This window comes from Propithecus coquereli, unplaced genomic scaffold, assembly GCF_000956105.1.
Source record: "Propithecus coquereli isolate 6110/MARCELLA unplaced genomic scaffold, Pcoq_1.0 Scaffold341, whole genome shotgun sequence".
Taxonomy (NCBI): Eukaryota; Metazoa; Chordata; class Mammalia; order Primates; family Indriidae; genus Propithecus; species Propithecus coquereli.
In genome coordinates this window covers 392,778-411,209 of record NW_012149075.1, presented here as the reverse complement: position 1 = coordinate 411,209, position 18,432 = coordinate 392,778, and the positions used below count along the sequence as shown (strand labels likewise).

At 61.7% G+C, this 18,432-nt stretch overlaps 1 protein-coding gene across 1 annotated transcript in view; it reads left to right on the top strand.

Annotated features, from left to right (window-relative positions):
* Positions 1-18,432, top strand: part of HSPG2 (heparan sulfate proteoglycan 2) — a 68,096-nt gene that overhangs the window by 46,550 nt on the left and 3,114 nt on the right. The window contains exons 60-92 of the mRNA XM_012650860.1: positions 29-180; positions 694-829; positions 945-1,096; positions 1,317-1,455; positions 2,031-2,182; positions 2,347-2,494; positions 3,622-3,773; positions 4,176-4,317; positions 4,750-4,901; positions 5,288-5,429; positions 5,524-5,664; positions 6,006-6,140; positions 6,377-6,558; positions 6,894-7,089; positions 7,351-7,530; positions 7,820-8,080; positions 9,195-9,399; positions 9,901-9,998; positions 10,399-10,665; positions 11,421-11,530; positions 11,725-11,872; positions 11,953-12,069; positions 12,686-12,797; positions 13,481-13,625; positions 13,712-13,811; positions 13,965-14,074; positions 14,184-14,292; positions 14,560-14,658; positions 15,040-15,261; positions 15,524-15,768; positions 16,144-16,315; positions 16,408-16,530; positions 16,619-16,675. Of these exons, the coding sequence (XP_012506314.1) occupies positions 29-180; positions 694-829; positions 945-1,096; positions 1,317-1,455; positions 2,031-2,182; positions 2,347-2,494; positions 3,622-3,773; positions 4,176-4,317; positions 4,750-4,901; positions 5,288-5,429; positions 5,524-5,664; positions 6,006-6,140; positions 6,377-6,558; positions 6,894-7,089; positions 7,351-7,530; positions 7,820-8,080; positions 9,195-9,399; positions 9,901-9,998; positions 10,399-10,665; positions 11,421-11,530; positions 11,725-11,872; positions 11,953-12,069; positions 12,686-12,797; positions 13,481-13,625; positions 13,712-13,811; positions 13,965-14,074; positions 14,184-14,292; positions 14,560-14,658; positions 15,040-15,261; positions 15,524-15,768; positions 16,144-16,315; positions 16,408-16,530; positions 16,619-16,675 (5,001 nt within the window). The remainder of the gene's footprint in view (positions 1-28; positions 181-693; positions 830-944; positions 1,097-1,316; positions 1,456-2,030; positions 2,183-2,346; positions 2,495-3,621; positions 3,774-4,175; positions 4,318-4,749; positions 4,902-5,287; positions 5,430-5,523; positions 5,665-6,005; positions 6,141-6,376; positions 6,559-6,893; positions 7,090-7,350; positions 7,531-7,819; positions 8,081-9,194; positions 9,400-9,900; positions 9,999-10,398; positions 10,666-11,420; positions 11,531-11,724; positions 11,873-11,952; positions 12,070-12,685; positions 12,798-13,480; positions 13,626-13,711; positions 13,812-13,964; positions 14,075-14,183; positions 14,293-14,559; positions 14,659-15,039; positions 15,262-15,523; positions 15,769-16,143; positions 16,316-16,407; positions 16,531-16,618; positions 16,676-18,432) is intronic.

Here is an 18,432-nt window from a genome sequence, read left to right as displayed (position 1 = left end):
CACACCTGCCTTCCGTCTCTCCCCCCAGCCCAGAGCGTGGTGTACCCCGTCCGTATCGAGTCCTCCTCAGCTTCCCTGGCCAACGGCCATACCTTGGACCTCAACTGCGTGGTCGCCAGCCAGGCCCCCCACACCATCACCTGGTACAAGCGTGGAGGCAGCTTGCCCAGCCGGCACCAGGTACGCAGCCGTAGGCAGGAAGGGCAAAAGCAGGGTACACCGGCCCTCATGGGAAGTGGGGGTGGCTCTCAGCACTGTGTTCTGGGCTTATTCAGTCATTCGACAAACACTGAGTGCCTTGCTGGGTGGGCCCTGTGCTGGTGCTGAGGATACGGAGCTAGGTCCTACGGACCTCGGTTGGATCCACTGACGCTGAGTTTCCCTGAGAAGCTGCCCCAGGCCAAGTCCTGTGCCTGACACTACAGATCCCGGATGGAATAAGACAGTCGTCTGCCCTCGGGCAGCTCGCAGGCCGCAGGAGCCCCAGCGGGGTGCCGTGTCCACACTGGGGAGGGCCTTGCAGGCTTTCTGGAGAGGTGACAAAAGACCAGAGGCACCGTCCACGCCTGCCCAGAGACAGGCAACACGCCTTGCCAGGAGCCACAGGAAGGCCACGGGCCCAGAGTCCGGGGGTGGCAGCAGCGCCATGACGTGGCGGTGCCGCCCCCACCCACCGACACCTGCTCCCTCCAGATCGTGGGCTCCCGGCTGCGGATCCCTAAAGTGACTCCCGCGGACTCAGGCGAGTACGTGTGTCACGTCAGTAATGGTGCCGGTTCCCAGGAGACCTCTCTCATCGTCACCATCCAGGGCAGCGGCCCCTCCCATGGTGAGAGCGCAGAGGGCAGGGGTCCAGGCAAGCGGCTGCAGGGGGAGGCAGAGAGGTCCTCGGAGCTGTCACTGATGTCTGACTCTGGCTGTGTGGGCCGTCCGCCTATCCCCAGTGCCCAGCATCACCCGACCAATCAGGATCGAGTCCTCGTCCCCCACGGTGGTGGAAGGACAGACCTTGGATCTGAACTGCGTGGTGGCCGGACAGCCACAGGCCATCATCACGTGGTACAAGCGTGGGGGCAGCCTTCCCTCCCGACACCAGGTACGGCGTGCAGCTGTGGCTGTAGGGCTGGGACCCTGGTCTCCTGGGATGGGGAGTGTGGGGACAGTCCCATGGGCTCCTTCTCTCACGCCCTGGAAGCCCCTGCAGACTGGGTAGACAGAAGGCAGCCTTGGCAGGTCTGACAGGGGAGGCCTGGGCCAGCTGGTGACCCCGGGGCCCCCCGACTCCTTCTCCCCTCCATCCCTGCCCACCCGCCCAGGCCCATGGCTCCCGCCTGCGGTTGCACCAAATGTCTGTGGCTGACTCGGGCGAGTACGTGTGCCGGGCCAACAACAACATCGACGCCCTGGAGGCCTCCATCGTGGTCTCCGTGTCCCCCAGCGCCAGCAGCCCCTCTGGTGAGTGTGGCGAAGGAGACAGGTGACAGAGCCCCGGAAAGAAGGAGCTCTGAGTGTCCTCAGACCGGGCGGTGGTCGGGGCAAGGGCCGTGTGGGAAGACGCCAGGTTCCTATCCTGCCTGTACCACTGAGGGCCTTGGAGAGTTACTTCCCCTTCCCAGCCTCAGTTTCCTCACCAGTGACATTGCGATCTCGACCATTCTGGCCTCACAGGGCTGCGCTCCCCGTGCAGTGGCCACGAGGCACCTGTGGCCATGGAAATTAAATAAATGTTAAAATTCTGTTTCTGACATTTCCAGTGTCCGGTAGCCACGTGCGGCTAGTGGCCACTGTCTTGGCCAGTGCAGATAAAAGAACATTTCTGTCACCACAGGAAGTTTATGAGTTTTGTGAGGATTAAGTGAGTTAAAACATATAAAGTGCGTAGAACAATGCCCGGCATACTGTAAGCCCTTAATAAGTGTTAACTCTTGTTGTTCCCCTGGGGGATGGGTTCCTACGGCTGAATGTCCCTCCAAGCCCAGCCCCCAGTCCTGACTGTGGCTAAGCCCTGACTGGCTGCTTCTGTGCCCCAGTCTCTGGCGGTGCCATGCCCATCAGAATCGAGTCATCGTCGTCACAGGTGGCCGAAGGGCAGACCCTGGATCTGAACTGCGTGGTGCCCGGGCAGGCCCACGCCCAGGTCACGTGGCACAAGCGTGGGGGCAGCCTCCCCAGTCACCATCAGGTATGTGGGGGGCAGGAAATGGGGGGAGCGACCACTGGATGTGGTGGCCCTCGCTAGCTCTGCCCAGGAACGAGGCCTGGGAGCCCTTGTGGGGTGTGGGTCAGAGGCCTTCCAAGACTCCAGAGTGGCACCTCACTCCGCTCCTCTGTCCTGTCCCCATCTAGGCCCACGGCTCACGGCTGCGGCTGCACCAGGTGTCCCCAGCCGACTCGGGCGAGTATGTGTGCCGTGTGGTGGGCAGCTCCGGCCCCCTAGAGGCCTCGGTCCTGGTCACCATTGAGGCGTCTGGCTCAAGCTCTGTCCACGTCCCTGGTGAGGGTCCCTGCAGTGGGTCTGGGAGGCCGGCGGAGAGAAGAAGGGAGGGAGACCAGAGACAAAGTGGGTGGAAGGAAACACTTTTTGGCACGTGGAGACAACTGCCCCTCTGACTCCAGGTCACGTGGGGTGGTTCCCGCCCCTCTCGAGGGCCTGGGAGCACAGGGTTTGGAGTCTGGCTTCTGCAGCCTGAGCGCCAGCTCCTCTGTCCACGCTCGGAGATGTCGCACAGGGACTTCACCTCTGTTTGTCACTGTCCCCATCTGTGCAGGGGGTAGTAGAGCCCTCGTCCCCAACTATCTCATTACAGAGACAATTCACGGAGCTCTCTAAAGCCTGGAACTGTACCTCTGGGGGTCCTGGAGGGTGGTTTTAGGTTGTACCCCAATAAACATCTTTACCAGTAGTGGTGGTAGATTAGGGAAAGACATAACACATCAGACCTGTCTTTAGTTCACAGAAATCATTACCTATAATGGGGCTAAGGATTTAAGGTTTTTTAAAGTGAATCCACGGAAAGGAAGTCGCGCAGTAATCAGTAGCACAGGGCACGCTCTATGGCAGAAATCACGACAGCAGCGCTCAGGTCGCTGAGTGATGGGCAAGATTGAGCACTTCCTCGGTGCCAGGCCTGTTATAATTACACATATCCATTCATTGCATCCTCCCCACGCCCTTTAAGGTAGGTGTGATTGTTCTCTCCATTTTACAAATGGGGAAACTGAGGCACAGGTAAAGTAACTTCCCGAAAGTCACATGGCTAGGAAGTGGCAGAGCTGGGATTTGAACCCAGGCAATCTGGCCCGAGTCTGGGTTTTTAGCCACACACTATCGAGTCTGGCAAACGTTAGTGAACTGTGTGGAGGTGTCTGCCCGCAGGGCCTGGCCCCAGTGGTGCTGGGAACGTGGGAACAGGAGATGGTGGGTCCGTTGCCTGGGAGTGGGGCCAGGGTAATGAAGCGCCTCCACCCCCCAGGCGAGCTGAGCCACTCCAAGCCTCTAGAATGGGGAAGGAGAGAAGCTTCTCCCCAGATGGCCTCTGGTCTGCACATCTGGGCACCCAGGGGAGGGGCTGGGGGCACAGCGATAGGAGTCCCAGCTCACCGACCTCCCCCATGCCCCAGCCGCAGGCGGAGCGCCACCCATCCGCATCGAGACCTCCTCCTCTCGAGTAGCCGAAGGGCAGACCCTGGATCTGAAGTGCGTGGTGCCCGGGCAGGCCCACGCCCAGGTCACGTGGCACAGGCGCGGAGGCAGCCTTCCCGCCCGGCATCAGGTAAGGGGCTGGAGAAAGCAGGATGCACCCCTCCTCCCCAGCCCCACAGTCCTGTCTGAACCCAGCCCTGAAGGGAAGTGGCCCCAGCAGCCAGGGTTTGGGGGGAATTGTGGCAGGAGGTTGCTGGAGTCAGGAAGCCGAGAGCAGGCTGGGCACAGCAGGGCCACCACCAGCCCCACAGCACCTTGGTGCTAAATAGAAAAGCTCATCTCTTAAGACATCTGACTTCCGCCTACCAGAGAAAATGTCATAATAAATATATTCTCCGCAATGTCTAATGTCAGAGGGGGTCGCCTTTGACTGTGGGTGACAGTCCTGGGGTACCAGAGGCTTTGGGCATCTGAAGGCCTTGGCCACCGGCCTCCCGACCCACCCTCGCATTCTCACCCCCACCTTGGCCAGGTTCACGGCCCCCTGCTGAGGCTGAACCAGGTGTCCCCTGCCGACTCTGGCGAGTACTTATGCCAAGTGACCGGAAGCTCGGGCACCCTGGAGGCGTCTGTCCTGGTCACAATTGAGGCCTCCAGCCCAAGTCCCATTCCTGGTGAGTGACAAGGAGCAGAGGGCGATGCTAGGGCCTAGGCGTGGGGGCCCCTCCTGGCCGCGCTCCAATCCGCTGTCCCAGCAGGGCCCCTGTTGTTGCCTGGGGATGGGGTTTTCTACAGGTGAGGATCGAGCCAACCTGGCTGTTCCCGAATCTGGCGATGGCCAAAGCCTGACTAGCTGCCACTGTGGCTCCAGTCTCTGGCCGTTCTTTGGTCCCTCCCTGCAACCAGCCCTGGGTCCCATGATGACATCTTAGTACCCTAGTCCCTGGGGAAAGGCGAACGCTCTTAGGGGAATGGAGCACAGCCTGTCACCCACCGTCAAGCCACTGTGGCTCCAGGAGGACCGGTCGGCCTCAGTGCCACCACCTTCAGTCCCTGCCTTCATCCCTGGGAGCCTGGCCCCTCTCACCCACCCGCTGTGCCTACAGCCCCAGGCCTGGCCCAGCCCATCCACATCGAGGCCTCCTCTTCACACGTGGCTGAAGGGCAGACGCTGGATCTGAACTGCGTGGTGCCCGGGCAGGCCCACGCCCAGGTCACGTGGCACAAGCGCGGGGGCAGCCTCCCTGCCCGGCACCAGGTACAGGGGCCGGCATGGGGCCGATTCCAGGGCAGGCAGGGAATCAAGCTGCACCCAAACCTCGTGCAAACTCCAGCCCACTTGGGGATCACAGGGGATAAAATACTTTGAGGGGAAGAGTTCACCAGCCTGGACGTCGAGAGACCTGGGCTTTGCTCCTGGCTCTGCTGCTGAGCCACTTCTTGAGCCTCAGTTTCCCCACTGTAGAGTGAGTGGGTGGGACTTCTAACTCGGCTTCTGTGAGTGGGGCTTCCTCCATGCCCACCAGCTGGAGCCCCGAGCACCCAAGACCCATGGAGAACTCTTGGGTACTGGCACAGCCAGGCTTGGGGACTTTCCCTGTCCTGGGGCTCCGGCCTGACGGCTGCCCCTCCCCACTCCGGCAGACTCACGGCTCCCAGCTGCGGCTCCACCACGTCTCCCCGGCAGACGCGGGAGAGTACGTGTGCCGCGTGGCCGGCGGCTCAGGCCCTCCGCAGGAGGCCTCCTTCACGGTCACCGTCCCACCCAGCGCAGGCTCTTCCTACCGTGAGCGTGGCGGATGCCCCGGCGAGGGAGGAGGGACGGCAGAGCTGAGGCAGGGCCCCCTGCTGAGCCCAGACCTCTGCCCTCTCGCCCCCAGGCCTCCGGAGCCCTGTCATCTCCATCGACCCGCCCAGCAGCACCGTGCAGCAGGGACAGGACGCCAGCTTCAAGTGCCTCATCCACGAGGGCGCAGCCCCCATCACCCTCGAGTGGAAGGCACGGAACCAGGAGCTGGAGGGTGAGCCAGGCGGGGGGGTGGCTGGAGGAGGCGTGGGGGACGGTCATCCCCACGGTGTGCCAGGGCGGGGCAGCAGGCAGGGATGCACCAAATTCACCGTGTGACCCAGGGGAAGGCCCTTCCCTCTCGGGGCCTCGGTGTCCACATCCATATGGTGAGGGGCCTGGACCCAGGAGTCCCCAAGGCCTGTTTTATCTTCTGCCGTCTGTGACTCCGTGAGCTGGGCACACCCAGGCCAGTGGGGCCAGGTGCTTGGGGCGCAGGGACACCAGCTGGCAGCACCAAGGCCAGAGAAGGACCAGGTTGACCTCACTCACCCTCCCCTCCCCGCAACCCCACAGACAACGTCCACATCAGCCCCAACGGCTCCATCATCACCATCGTGGGCGCCCGGCCCGGCAACCACGGCGCCTACCGCTGCGTGGCCTCCAATGCCTACGGCGTGGCCCAGAGTGTCGTGAACCTCAGTGTGCATGGTGAGGGGGCATCAACCCCGGGGCCCTGCGCTCCTGAGTCTCAGCTCGCATCCTCCAGGTTTAAATCCCGCCTCCACCACTGACTGCCTCTTGGGCATTCTGCCCCTCTGAGCCTCAGTTTCCGCCTCAGAGCAGTGGGACACTGGCAACCGCCCTGCAGTTACCGAGGTGGGGGTTGTGCCGGTGCACGTGGCCAGCGCTGCACGTGTGTCAGCACGTGTCATTCCTCCGGGCAGGCCCCCCTACGGTGTCTGTGCTCCCCGAGGGCCCCGTGCGGGTGAAAGCGGGAAAGGCCGTCACCCTGGAGTGTGTCAGCGCCGGGGAGCCCCGCTCCTCTGCCCGGTGGACCCGGATCGGCACCCCTGCCAAGCTGGAGCAGCGGACGTATGGGCACGTGGACAGCCACACGGTGCTGCAGGTGAGGCCAGGCCGTTTCACCTCTGGGTCTGAGGGCAGGCCAGGGCCCAGCCTCGAGCAGGGGTGCGGGGAGACAGTGGTGGCAGGGCAGCTGGGGGTGCGCGGATGGAACACAAGAGGGAAGAAGGAAGAAAGAATGGGCGAAGGATGGGCGGGATGATGGCCACGTGGACAGATGGACACGTGAGGTGCCCTGCGTTGAGCCCTCAGGCAGCCAGGTGGGAGAGCTGGAAGCCAAGGGAAGGGCACAGGAAGGGAGGGAAACCAAGCCAGAGTGGGGGCCAATGTCCGCATCCCCACTTGGTAACCAGGTAACCAACCCCCTCTTTCTGCCAGATTTCATCAGCAGAACCGTCAGACGCCGGCACCTACGTGTGCCTCGCTCAGAATGCGCTGGGCACAGCACAGAAGCGGGTGGAGGTGATCGTGGACACGGGCACCGTGGCCCCAGGGGCCCCCCAGGCCGAGGTGGAAGAAACCGAGCTCACCGTGGAGGCTGGACACACAGCCACCCTGCGCTGCTCAGCCACAGGTGTGGTCAGGGGCTGGCACCCAGGGCTGGCAGAGCAGGGGTGCCCCGGGGCCTGAAGTGTAGACACATGAGACCTGGACGTGATGTCGTGCCCAAGGATAGGGAGCAGGGCAGACTTTGCTGCTAGCATCTCCCAGTGATGGCTGAGGTGTCCACTTAGTGGGGCAGGATCACCCAGGCCCCTTCCCCATCACTGCCACCCTCAGCTGGCCCCTGGGGGGCAGCCCAGCTACCTCCGCCACCTTCCACTGTCCTCCACAGGCAGCCCCACGCCCACCATCCACTGGTCCAAGCTGCGCTCCCCACTGCCCTGGCAGCACCAGCTGGAAGGTGACACACTGGTCATCCCGAGGGTAGCCCAGCAGGACTCGGGGCAGTACATCTGCAATGCCACCAGCCCTACCGGGCACTCTGAGGCCACCGTCGTCCTGCACGTGGAGAGTAAGGCGCTCAGCCCCTCTTTGGGGGCTCCCCTCTGTGCACTGCATGGAGGTCTGAGCCCCCCCACCAGACTCTACTCTGGACAGAACCCACCCTGAGGCCGCATGCACCTCAGGGACCCAGAGCCTGCCCTTGCCCGACACCCACGCCCCTCCTGGCACCTTCGCTCTCTTCATCCCCCGTCCTCTGGGCTCACCATCCAGCTTCCCTGGTCCTTTGTCCAACTGCCTGCTGCCATGCTGACCTCTGCCCTTCCCCGCCCCCCGACCTCTGTGTCCTTCCCGTGCAGGCCCACCCTACGCCACCACAGTTCCAGAGCACGCTTCGGTGCAGGCAGGGGAGACGGTGCAGCTGCAGTGCCTGGCTCATGGGACACACCCGCTCACCTTCCAGTGGAGCCGCGTGGGTGGCAGCCTTCCCGGGAGGGCGACGGCCAGGAATGAGCTGCTGCACTTTGAGCACGTGGCCCCTGAGGACTCAGGCCGCTACCGCTGCCAGGTCACCAACAAGGTGGGCTTGGCTGAGGCCTTTGCCCAGCTGCTCGTCCAAGGTACGCAGCCCCTGCTCAGGGTGGGCAGGCCCTCGATGACCCAGCCGTGGGTACCGGGGGCCCCGCACTTGGCGTACGAAGGCCTCCCTCCATTACCCGACCCTGAGTGCCCTCCTCACCCACCTTCTCCAAGGCTTGCCGCAGGCTTGCCGCCTCCAGGAAGACCCTCGATTGCCGTGTTCTCAGCTCTTCCGGCCCTCGTGGCTGCTTCCTCCCTCGGCACTGACCTTGCACTGCCAGAGGAAGCGATTGTGTTTACATTAATGGCAGCCTGCCTCACCTGCCAGACGGCGAGGACACTCAGGACAGGGCCTTGACCCAGGCGTGTCAGCAGGCCTGGGCTAATCTGCCACAGGGCCTACGACAGGCTGGGTAAATGCTTGACAGGGACAACAGCGAGTGAGTGACAGGCAGCGCCCAGCCCAGCATGCCCGGAGCATCGGCATCTCCGTGGTCTCCTCCATCGATCATGCAAAGCCAGATGTAGCTCATTGGTCAAGAGCCTGGACTCTGGAGTCTGCTAGACCCGGGTTCAAAGCACAGCTTGGTCACTTGCTGGCTGTGCGACCTTGGCCACGTCATTTAACCTTTTTGAGCCTCTGTTTCTTCATCTGTAAATGGAGAGAACCCTGCCGACCACATAGGCTGAGTTAGGTGCGTGGGTGTCCGTCCCGGGGCTCACAACAGGCCCTGAGCAAGCAGGAACGATGCGCGTCCGCAGCCACCCTGCCACCCGCCCTGCACCTGCAGGCGTCCTCGCCGCAGCCGGGCTCCTGGATTCCTTATCTTAGACTGCAGCCAGAACAGCCTTTGCTGTCCTTCCTTAAAATGTCTGAGCCCCTCCCGCTCCGGTCGTGGACTGCCCTCCGCACCCGAAAGCCACAAGCTGAGGAACCAGAGCCCCCCACTCCACAGGCCTCCTTGCATGTTGGCTGAGTGACTGCACGAGTGAGCGGATGAATGTGCCACTGAGAGGTCTTTTCCCTGGCTAGAGAGGCTACCAGGAGAAGAACGTCACTTGAATGTTGAGATGGGGGTTTCCTGGGACTCTGGGGAGGGCAGCAGGGACATCACCCACACATGTACCTGCAGAACCTCGTACATGTCTCCGCAGGCCCCTCCGGCTCTCTCCCTTCCACTGCCGTCCCGGCAGGATCCACACCCACCGTGCAGGTCACACCTCAGCTGGAGACCAAGAGCATCGGGGCCAGTGTTGAGTTCCACTGTGCCGTGCCCAGCGACCGGGGCACCCAGCTCCGCTGGTTCAAGGAAGGGGGTCAGCTGCCTCCTGGCCACAGTGTGCAGGATGGGGTGCTTCGGTGAGTGGAACAGGGGCGGGACTGGACTTGGGCACCCCGGCCTGAGGCTCCCGGTAGGGCTGAGTTAGAATACCTGCCCCAGGGGCCCGGCATGAAGCAGTGTCCTTGGACAAGTCACTCTACCTCTCTGAGCCTCCGTTTTCTCAGCTGTACAATGGGTTATATAAGACTGAAAGGAAATCTAAAGCACTTGCACAGTGCTTGGTAAAACAGTGGCCCATATTTGCGTTATTGTTGGAGGAAAGAGAACAGGCTCTGGGGCCAGGTATCTACAAATGACCCCAGAGCTCAGCTCTGCTACTTGGTAATGGTGCAGTCTTGAGCTCTAGTCCATAGGTCTTTGTCTGAAGTGGGTGTGGTACCCCCACCCTGCCCACCTGCCTCATGTGATTGTTGGGAGACTAGAAGTTGACACTGTGCGCCGATCTATGTCGGCTTTTAACTCCCACCCAGTTGCAAAGCATTCTCATCAATTGTTTTTACTCCCTGTCTTCTTTATAGAATCCAGAACTTGGACCAGAGCTGCCAGGGGACATATGTTTGCCAGGCCCATGGACCTTGGGGGCAGGCCCAGGCCAGCGCCCAGCTGGTTGTCCAAGGTAGGAGGGTGGCTTCAGGCCTCTGCCAAGAGCAGGGGACAGAGATGAGAAGGGGAGAGGGACACTGGGCTCAGACCATGTTCCCCAGGAAGCCCCCTAGATGTGTAAGAATAAAGAGCATTATTCTATTTTATCTGGTTTATGTCTAGCACAGAGTAAGGATGCTCGTAGAATACTGCAAGGGAGGGAAAAAGTGAGACTGTCTCAAAAAAAAAAACCGATTTAGAGAAGAATGAATGAGCGGACACATGAGTGAGTGAATGCACAGGCAAAAGAGCAAGTGTGTTCGTGGGTGAACGGATGAAAAAGTGAATGATGAATGAATGAATGCGTAGGGCTCCCGTGTGCGCCTTTCCTGGGGAGTCTCATCTCACTGGGCCTCTGCCTCCCTCCTCCCCAGCCCTGCCCTCGGTGCTCATCAACATCCGCACCTCTGTGCAGACCGTGGTGGTCGGCCACGCCGTGGAGTTCGAGTGCCTGGCACTGGGTGACCCCAAGCCTCAGGTGACGTGGAGCAAAGTCGGAGGGCGCCTGCGGCCAGGCATCGTGCAGAGCGGAGGCGTTGTCAGGATCGCCCACGTGGAGCTGGCCGACGCGGGACAGTACCGCTGCACCGCCACCAATGCCGCCGGCACCACCCAATCCCACGTGCTGCTGCTCGTGCAAGGTGAAGGCTGGCGGGGGCCTTTGCTGGGGCCCGGCGAGTGGGGCAGGGGCTTCTCGTGTGGCCGTCCCCTGCCTGCCTGCTTTCCTCTTCCTTTCCACTCTCTTGGGGGATTTTCTGTTGTGTGTTTTTAAGGGGCGGGTTTCATTACAAGTGGTGGCAGTAGGAGATGAAAATGAGTGTCCCCCAGGGCAGACTGGAACTTAAGGGAAGGAGCTATGCCATGGGGCATCAAGAGGGAAAAAGAAATGTAGTCCTCACCTACGGGGAGTGCCTGCTCTGGCGGGGGAGACCTGTAGCCCAGCCTGGTGGCAGAGACGAAACATACACGCAAAGCAGACGTAATAGAGAGAGACGGGGACAGCAGATGCAGGGCAGGCACAAGTACTGTTTTCTTTAAGGCGGTTCCTATTTACCCCAAGCCTATGACTTGCTCCCAAACCTACTCGCACATTCTGCCCTTGTACCCCATTCTCAGTCTCCAAAGGCTGCACAGTTTTCTGCCTGGTGTGTTGAAGAGGTCTCAGGGCTGCAGAGTCAAATAGACCCGGCCCTGAACCCTGCCTCTGCCCAGTTCCATCTGTGCCACCAGGAACGAGCAGCCACTTCTCCCCTCTAAGCCACAATGTCTTCATCTGTAACATGGGAGGTAGTATGTCCCTTCGAAGGGTAGTGTGAGGATTAAATGAGCACAGGCTGGGCACACGGATGGCAGCTGTCATGACGCTGATGGCCTGTGTCTCTTCCCCACCTCTCAGCCTTGCCCCAGATCTCCACGCCCCCGGAGGTCCGTGTGCCTGCTGGTTCTGCAGCCGTCTTCCCCTGCATGGCCTCGGGCTACCCGACGCCCGACATCAGCTGGAGCAAGGTAAGTGCTGGGCAGGGGGCCGGCCGGGACCAGGTCCAAACCATCTCAGCGTCCTCAGGCCCTGGCACAGGCTTGGCAAAGCGTCAATGCTCAGTGTTTGAAGGGGCCCGAGGCAGAGATGGGAGGCAGGCCCCGTGGAGGTGTGGGGCCAGGGTCAGGGCCACTGCGAGTCCTCAGTGCTGCTGTGTTCACAGCTGGACGGCAACCTGCCCCCCGACAGCCGCCTGGAGAACAACATGCTGATGCTGCCCTCGGTCCGGCCCCAGGACGCGGGCACCTACGTCTGCACCGCCACTAACCGCCAGGGCAAGGTCAAAGCCTTTGCCCATCTGCAGGTGCCAGGTAAGACCACGCCCCCAGGAACTGGCAGTTCCCTGCGCTCCCGGGCGGGCATCGTCCCCAACTGTGCTCTCTGCCGGCAGAGCGGGTGGTGCCCTACTTCACGCAGACGCCCCACTCCTTCCTGCCGTTGCCCACCATCAAGGACGCCTACAGGAAGTTTGAGATCAAGGTCACCTTCCGGCCCGACTCAGCCGATGGTGAGCAGGAGAGTCCGTTTGAGGGGAGCCTGCCTGGGGCGGGGGATCTCGCGGGGTAACCGCCATCCTGGCATGAGCCCTGGCTGTACCCCAGCCCCGCCCAGCTCCCTCAGCCCTCGCTGTCCAGGGGTCCCCAGGCCTCGGGGCCTCTGCCCTGGGCCCTGTCTCACGCCTCTGCTCCTGGTCCCGCCTCTGCCATATCTCGTCTCTGCCGCTGGTGCCGCCCGTCCCACCTTCCTCGCCCGCCTCTACGCCTTCCTCCCTCCTTTCCCTCCCCCCTCACCCTTCCTCCTCTCTCTCTCTCTCTCTCTCTCTCTCTCTCGTCTCTCTGGGTCTCTGACTTTCACTGTCCAGGCCTCCTCCTCTACTCGGGTGAGTCTCCGCCTGCCTCCCGCCTTGGGGTGACCCCCCAGAGCGTGCAAAGCACGTCCACAGTCCGGCCCTTCTGTTCAGGGCCCAGCCCGAGGTCGTGAGAAGGCCTGGCTGTGCCAGGCGTGCCAAGGGAGGGATGGCCGTCCGAGACTGGACAGGCTGAAGAGCGTGGCGCATTCCCAGGGTGGGGTGGACAGGGGGCCGGGGCTGGACAGGAGCCCCTCACACGGCTGTGCCCACCCAGGGATGCTGCTGTACAACGGGCAGAAGCGGATGCCAGGAAGCCCCACCAGCCTGGCCAACAGGCAGCCTGACTTCATCTCCTTCGGCCTCGTGGGCGGAAGACCTGAGTTCCGGTGAGACCCCGGCCTCCCCCTTACAGGGGGACTGGACACAGGCCACACCACCCTCGACCGAGTTATACAGAGGAGATCCTGGAGGAGGAGGAGCTGTGGGCGTTTCCCTTGGCGACCACGCTATCTGCTGGAGCAGGCACAGTGTGCTGGTCAGGGGGAGGGGCTGCTGCAGGCCAGGATTCTTTCATTCCTTCCTTCCTTCATTCATTCCTTCATTCAACAGCTATTTGCTGAGCACCTACTATGTGCCAGGCACTGATACAGGCATAAGCAAAACAGATCAAGTTCTAGCCCATGTGGGAAGGTATATTCTAGTTGGGGAAGACAAGCCACAAAAAAGGAAGGAGCAAGGTGATCTCAGACAGGTGTGCTCAGAGGAATATGCGGCCAGGTGCTAGGCCACAGGGCCCTGGATGGAGCTCGGAGTGATGGGAGCCCCATGGGTGCTCTGAAATAGCTCCCAGGGAAAGGATGTGGGCAGAGAAGACCCGGCCAGGGACGGGGCAAGTGGGGGGCGGGTCATGGGAGGAGGACAAGGCAGGCACAGGACCTGGGGCATCCCTGGGTGGGGATACAGGAAGTGGTGACATCCCTCCTCTGGTGCCCCTCTGCCCAGCTGGGCCCCACCCCTTCTTACAAACCCACATCTATTCTCTCCTGCCCGGGCCCACCCCATGGAGCAGGTTCGATGCAGGCTCTGGTATGGCCACCATCCGCCACCCCACACCACTGGCCCTGGGCCAGTTCCACACCGTGACCCTCCTGCGCAGCCTCACCCAGGGCTCCCTGATTGTGGGCAACCTGGCCCCAGTCAACGGGACCTCCCAGGTGAGACCCGACCCTATGCCTCATCCCCCACCCCGTCCTGCCCCTGCTCAGTCTCTGTCGCCATTCCTGACCTCCCCACTCCCCAGGGCAAGTTCCAGGGCCTGGACCTGAATGAGGAGCTCTACCTGGGCGGCTACCCTGACTACGGTGCCATCCCCAAGGCGGGGCTGAGCAGTGGCTTCATAGGTGCGCCCCACACCCCCCACCTCCAGCCGGGGCCCAGCCTCACCTTGCTGGTGGGCAGAGCTCTCGGGAGTCAGGGAGGGTACCCCAGGGTTGGGCTGGGTGGGCAGGCTCCCCACCACCCTGCCCCTCGCTCAACCCACCTGCCCACCCCAGGCTGCGTCCGGGAGCTGCGCATCCAGGGGGAGGAGATCGTCTTCCATGACCTCAACCTCACGGCGCACGGCATCTCCCACTGCCCCACCTGTCGGGACCGGCCCTGCCAGGTGATCTCACACCCACACACACCACCCAGCTGCCCTCAGCCCTGGCTGGCCCCTGGGGGAATGGGAGGCCTGAGTATTCTCGGCCTCACTTCTGGGGGCTGCTTTGCAGAATGGGGGCCAGTGCCACGACTCGGAGAGCAGCAGCTACGTGTGCGTCTGCCCAGCGGGCTTCGCCGGGAGCCGCTGTGAGCACTCGCAGGCCCTGCACTGCCACCCAGGTACTCCTCACTCCTCGCTGCCGCCCAGGCACGGTCTTGCAAGAACACACAGACACACACAGTCACTCGTTCACTCCCCCCGCCGTCCCCTGCCCAGCCTCAGACTCCACCCGCGCCCTGATCCATCCCCTCCTCTCAGCCTCCTGGGCTGGCCAGGCCCTAACCAGCCAAGGCCCCCCAGGTGTGATGGGCAGGGCCTTGGCGTCAGGGCCCCACCCCCTCCCGAGCCACCTTAGTGTCCTCCTCACTGACCTATGTGCCCCCCAGAGGCCTGTGGGCCTGACGCCACCTGCGTGAACCGGCCGGATGGTCGAGGCTACACCTGCCGCTGCCACCTGGGCCGCTCTGGGATAAAGTGTGAGGAAGGTGAGTGGAGCCAGGCCTGAGAGCCCCAGGGTCCCAGTGATGGCTGGGGAAGCCGGGCAGGGCACTCTGAGGCCACGAGGGGCCCTACGGATGGTGAGATTATTCCTGAGCCAGAGGACCTCAAAGTCACTCGGCCACACTTGTGCCCAGCCTGAATCCTTACACAGGGGGCCCCACAGAGGACCCCTGTCTTACTGGAGCTCCTCCCAGCCTGGTCTGCCAGGGCAGGGGCCCACCTGCGGCTGCAGCTGCTGCCCAGCTGGCCTGAGCCTCGGGCCTGGAGAGCGAGGTGGGCGGGGGTCCCCGAGGAAGGCTGAGTAGCGGGTGCCCACCTGGGACTCCAGTGTCCCCACTGCCCCGGCTGGGCTGTGGCTGCTGCAGGTGTGACGGTGACCACCCCTTCCCTGTCCGGCTCTGGCTCCTACCTGGCGCTGCCGCCGCTCACCAACACACACCACGAGCTACGCCTGGACGTGGAGTTCAAGCCGCTGGCGCCTGACGGCATCCTGCTGTTCAGCGGGGGGCGGAGCGGGCCCGTGGAGGACTTCGTGTCCCTGGCGATGGCTGACCGCCACCTGGAGTTCCGCTACGAGTTGGGGTCAGGTAAGCACCGGGCCTCCGGATGCCACGCTTTGTGCCCTCCTTGGCTCTCTGTGCCCCAGGGAGGATTGGAGGCATAAACCCGGGAGTCAGACCCCCTTTTCCGCACATTCCTCCCTCTGTGTGGGACTCAGGCAAGTCCCTAGACCTCTGGCAGCCCTGGGCTCCTCATCCGGAATAGCCGAAGGCCGCAGGGAGTCCCCGTGCGTGTGGTGGGCAGGGCAGGGAGCCCCACGTTCCCAACTCTGCCTGGCGTCCTCCCCAGGCCTGGCCGTTCTGCGGAGCACCGAGCCTCTGGCCCTGGGCCGCTGGCACCACGTGTCTGCCGAGCGCCTCAACAAGGACGGCAGCCTGCGGGTGAACGGGGGACGCCCTGTGCTGCGCTCCTCGCCCGGCAAGAGCCAGGGCCTCAACCTGCATACCCTCCTCTACCTGGGTGGCGTGGAGCCCTCTGTGCCACTGTCCCCGGCCACCAACGTGAGCGCTCACTTCCGTGGCTGCGTGGGCGAGGTGAGGAGCAGCCTGCAGAGGGCACGTGGACGGGAGGGGGGCAGATGGGGCCCTCCGCCTGCAGCTGGCCCGGAGCCCGGGGCCTGGGGCCCAGATGCTTCACCTCCAAGCCTCGGTTTCCTCCCCTGTAAAATGGGGATGAAAGCACCTACTTTGAAGGGTTGGACTGAGGGCTGACGGCACGGACGGACGTTCCTGGCACACGGCAGACACTCGTTTTCTGTGGTGCCTCCCTCGCCCCCTTCGAATCCCGTGCTGCCACTCAGGTGCTGGCGTGGGCTCCCAGCGTCCTCTGCTGCATACCTCTCTCTGCTGGTACACCTGGACCTCTGCCTCCCGTGCCCCTTTAGTCCCCCAGTGTCCCTGTGCCCACAGGTGTCGGTGAATGGCAAGCGGCTAGACCTCACCTACAGCTTCCTGGGCAGCCAGGGCGTCGGGCAGTGCTACGACAGCTCCCCCTGTGAGCGCCAGCCTTGCCAGCATGGTGCCACGTGCATGCCCGCTGGCGAGTACGAGTTCCAGTGCCTGTGTCGAGACGGCTTCAAAGGTGGGGGAGCTGCCCGGGGCACCAGCAGGGAGGGGCGTGAGTGGTCAGCAGCCCACGCCCACCCACCCACTCGCCCCCACCCTGGCCTGCAGGAGACCTCTGTGAGCACGAGGAGAGCCCCTGCCAGCTCCGTGAGCCCTGTCTGCACGGGGGCACCTGCCAGGGCACCCGCTGCCTCTGCCTCCCTGGGTTCTCTGGCCCACGCTGCCAGCAAGGTACTCCACTTCCCTCTTGGCACTCTGAGGCTGGACATGGTACCCACGGGGGTCTCTGCCCACCAACTGGACACCCCTTTTCTCATAGGCTCTGGACATGGCACAGCAGAGTCCGACTGGCACCTTGAAGGCAGCGGGGGCAACGGTGCGTACTTGTGGCCGGCCCGAGAAGCCTGCTCCTGGCTTCTGCCTCCAAGCCCCGCTTCCAGTTACCCCACCCCTCAATCCCGGCCTTTCAGCAAAACGGACCCATTTGAGGGGCTTGCTGGGCACAGGCAGGCAGAATAAAGAAGAGCACAGCCCCACACCTCTGGCTAGGCAACCGCAGACAGGCCTTCGAGTCACTCTGACCTCAGTTCCCTCCTCTGTAGTCACGCATTCAGTCAACAGACATCCACTGTGTGTCCATCCTTGCTCTGGGAGAAATACATATATGACAAATAAGGCAGGACCCTCATTCTCAAGGATTCCGCTGTTTAGAAGCAAAGATAGGCCAGGCACGGTGTCTCACACCTATAATCCCAACACTTTGGAAGGCCAAGGCGGGAGGCTTGCTTGAGCCCAGGAGTTCAAGACCAGCCTGGGCAACATAGCAAGACCCCATCTGTACAAAAATAAAAATAGAAAGATTAGCCAGGCATGGTGGTACACACTTATAGTCGCGGCTACTGGGAAGGCTGAGACAGGAGGATCGCTTGGGCCCAGGCATTCAAGGTTTCAGTGAGCTATGATCAGGCCACTGCACTCCAGCCTGGGCGACAGAGTAAGACACTATCTCTAAAAATAAATAAAAGCAAAGATAACAGTAAAGAGTGAGTGTTGATTAAACATTTACAGGCACTGTGCTAACTCCTTTATAGACACATCCTTTCTTATTATTACTAAAGTAATAGGAGACGCAGTGGTGTAGTGGTTAAGAGCGTGGGCTCTGGAGCCAGCCTGCCTGGGTTCAAATCTTAGCCCTGTGACTTTATGTGAGTCACTTAGCTTGTGTGTGCCTTAGTTTCCTCACTTACAACATGGAGATGAATAACTTCTTTCCACAGGGCTTTGGATAACACTTTGAATGAGAGTAAAATTGTTTAGTGTATTTTATTTTGTATTTTTTATTTTTTTGGAGATAGAGTCTTGCTCTGTCACCCCAGGTAGAGTGCTGTGGCATCTTCATAGCTCACTGCAACCTCAAATTCTGGGCTCAAGCGATCCTCCTGCCTCAGCCTCCCAAGTAGCTGGGACTACAGGTGCACACCACCATGCGTGATTAATTTTTCTGTTTTTAGTAGAGACAGGGTCTTCCTCTTGCTCAGGCTGCTCTGGAACTCCTGACCTCAAGCAATCCTTCTGCCTCGGCCTCCCAACGTGCTAGAATTACAGGCATGAGCCACCACACTCGGCCTGTTTAGTGTATTTTAAATGCCTAGAACAATGTCTGGTACAGAGTGGGTATAGGATGTTAGCTTTTGCTAATATCATATTAATTTGTAGGGTTGTATTAAGATTCAGTTAAATGAAATGATGTTTGTAGCTAGAGGTGAAGGTCCCTGCACAGGCACACAGTAGGTGCTTGGTAAATGTCAGCTGTTGTCCTCATTGTTGGGTGGTGGCAGACCCTGCCCTTTTAGCTGCCAGGCCTACGGTGGCCAGCGCTGGCCTGTGGGATGGGTTTGGGGGAGATAGGGAGGGGGATGGTGGAGCCACACACAGTACGGACGTTGGAGCTGACAGGCCCAGGTCCAGCCCTGGCTTCCCACATCCTGGGCCAGCCACTCACCTGCGCCTGTCTCCCCACCTGTAAGCTGGGGAAAACAAAAAGGCTCTGAACCATCTATTGCCACGGAATATGGTGACCAACTGTCCCTGTTTGCTCTGGACTGAAGGGTTTCTTGGGATGTGGGATTTTCA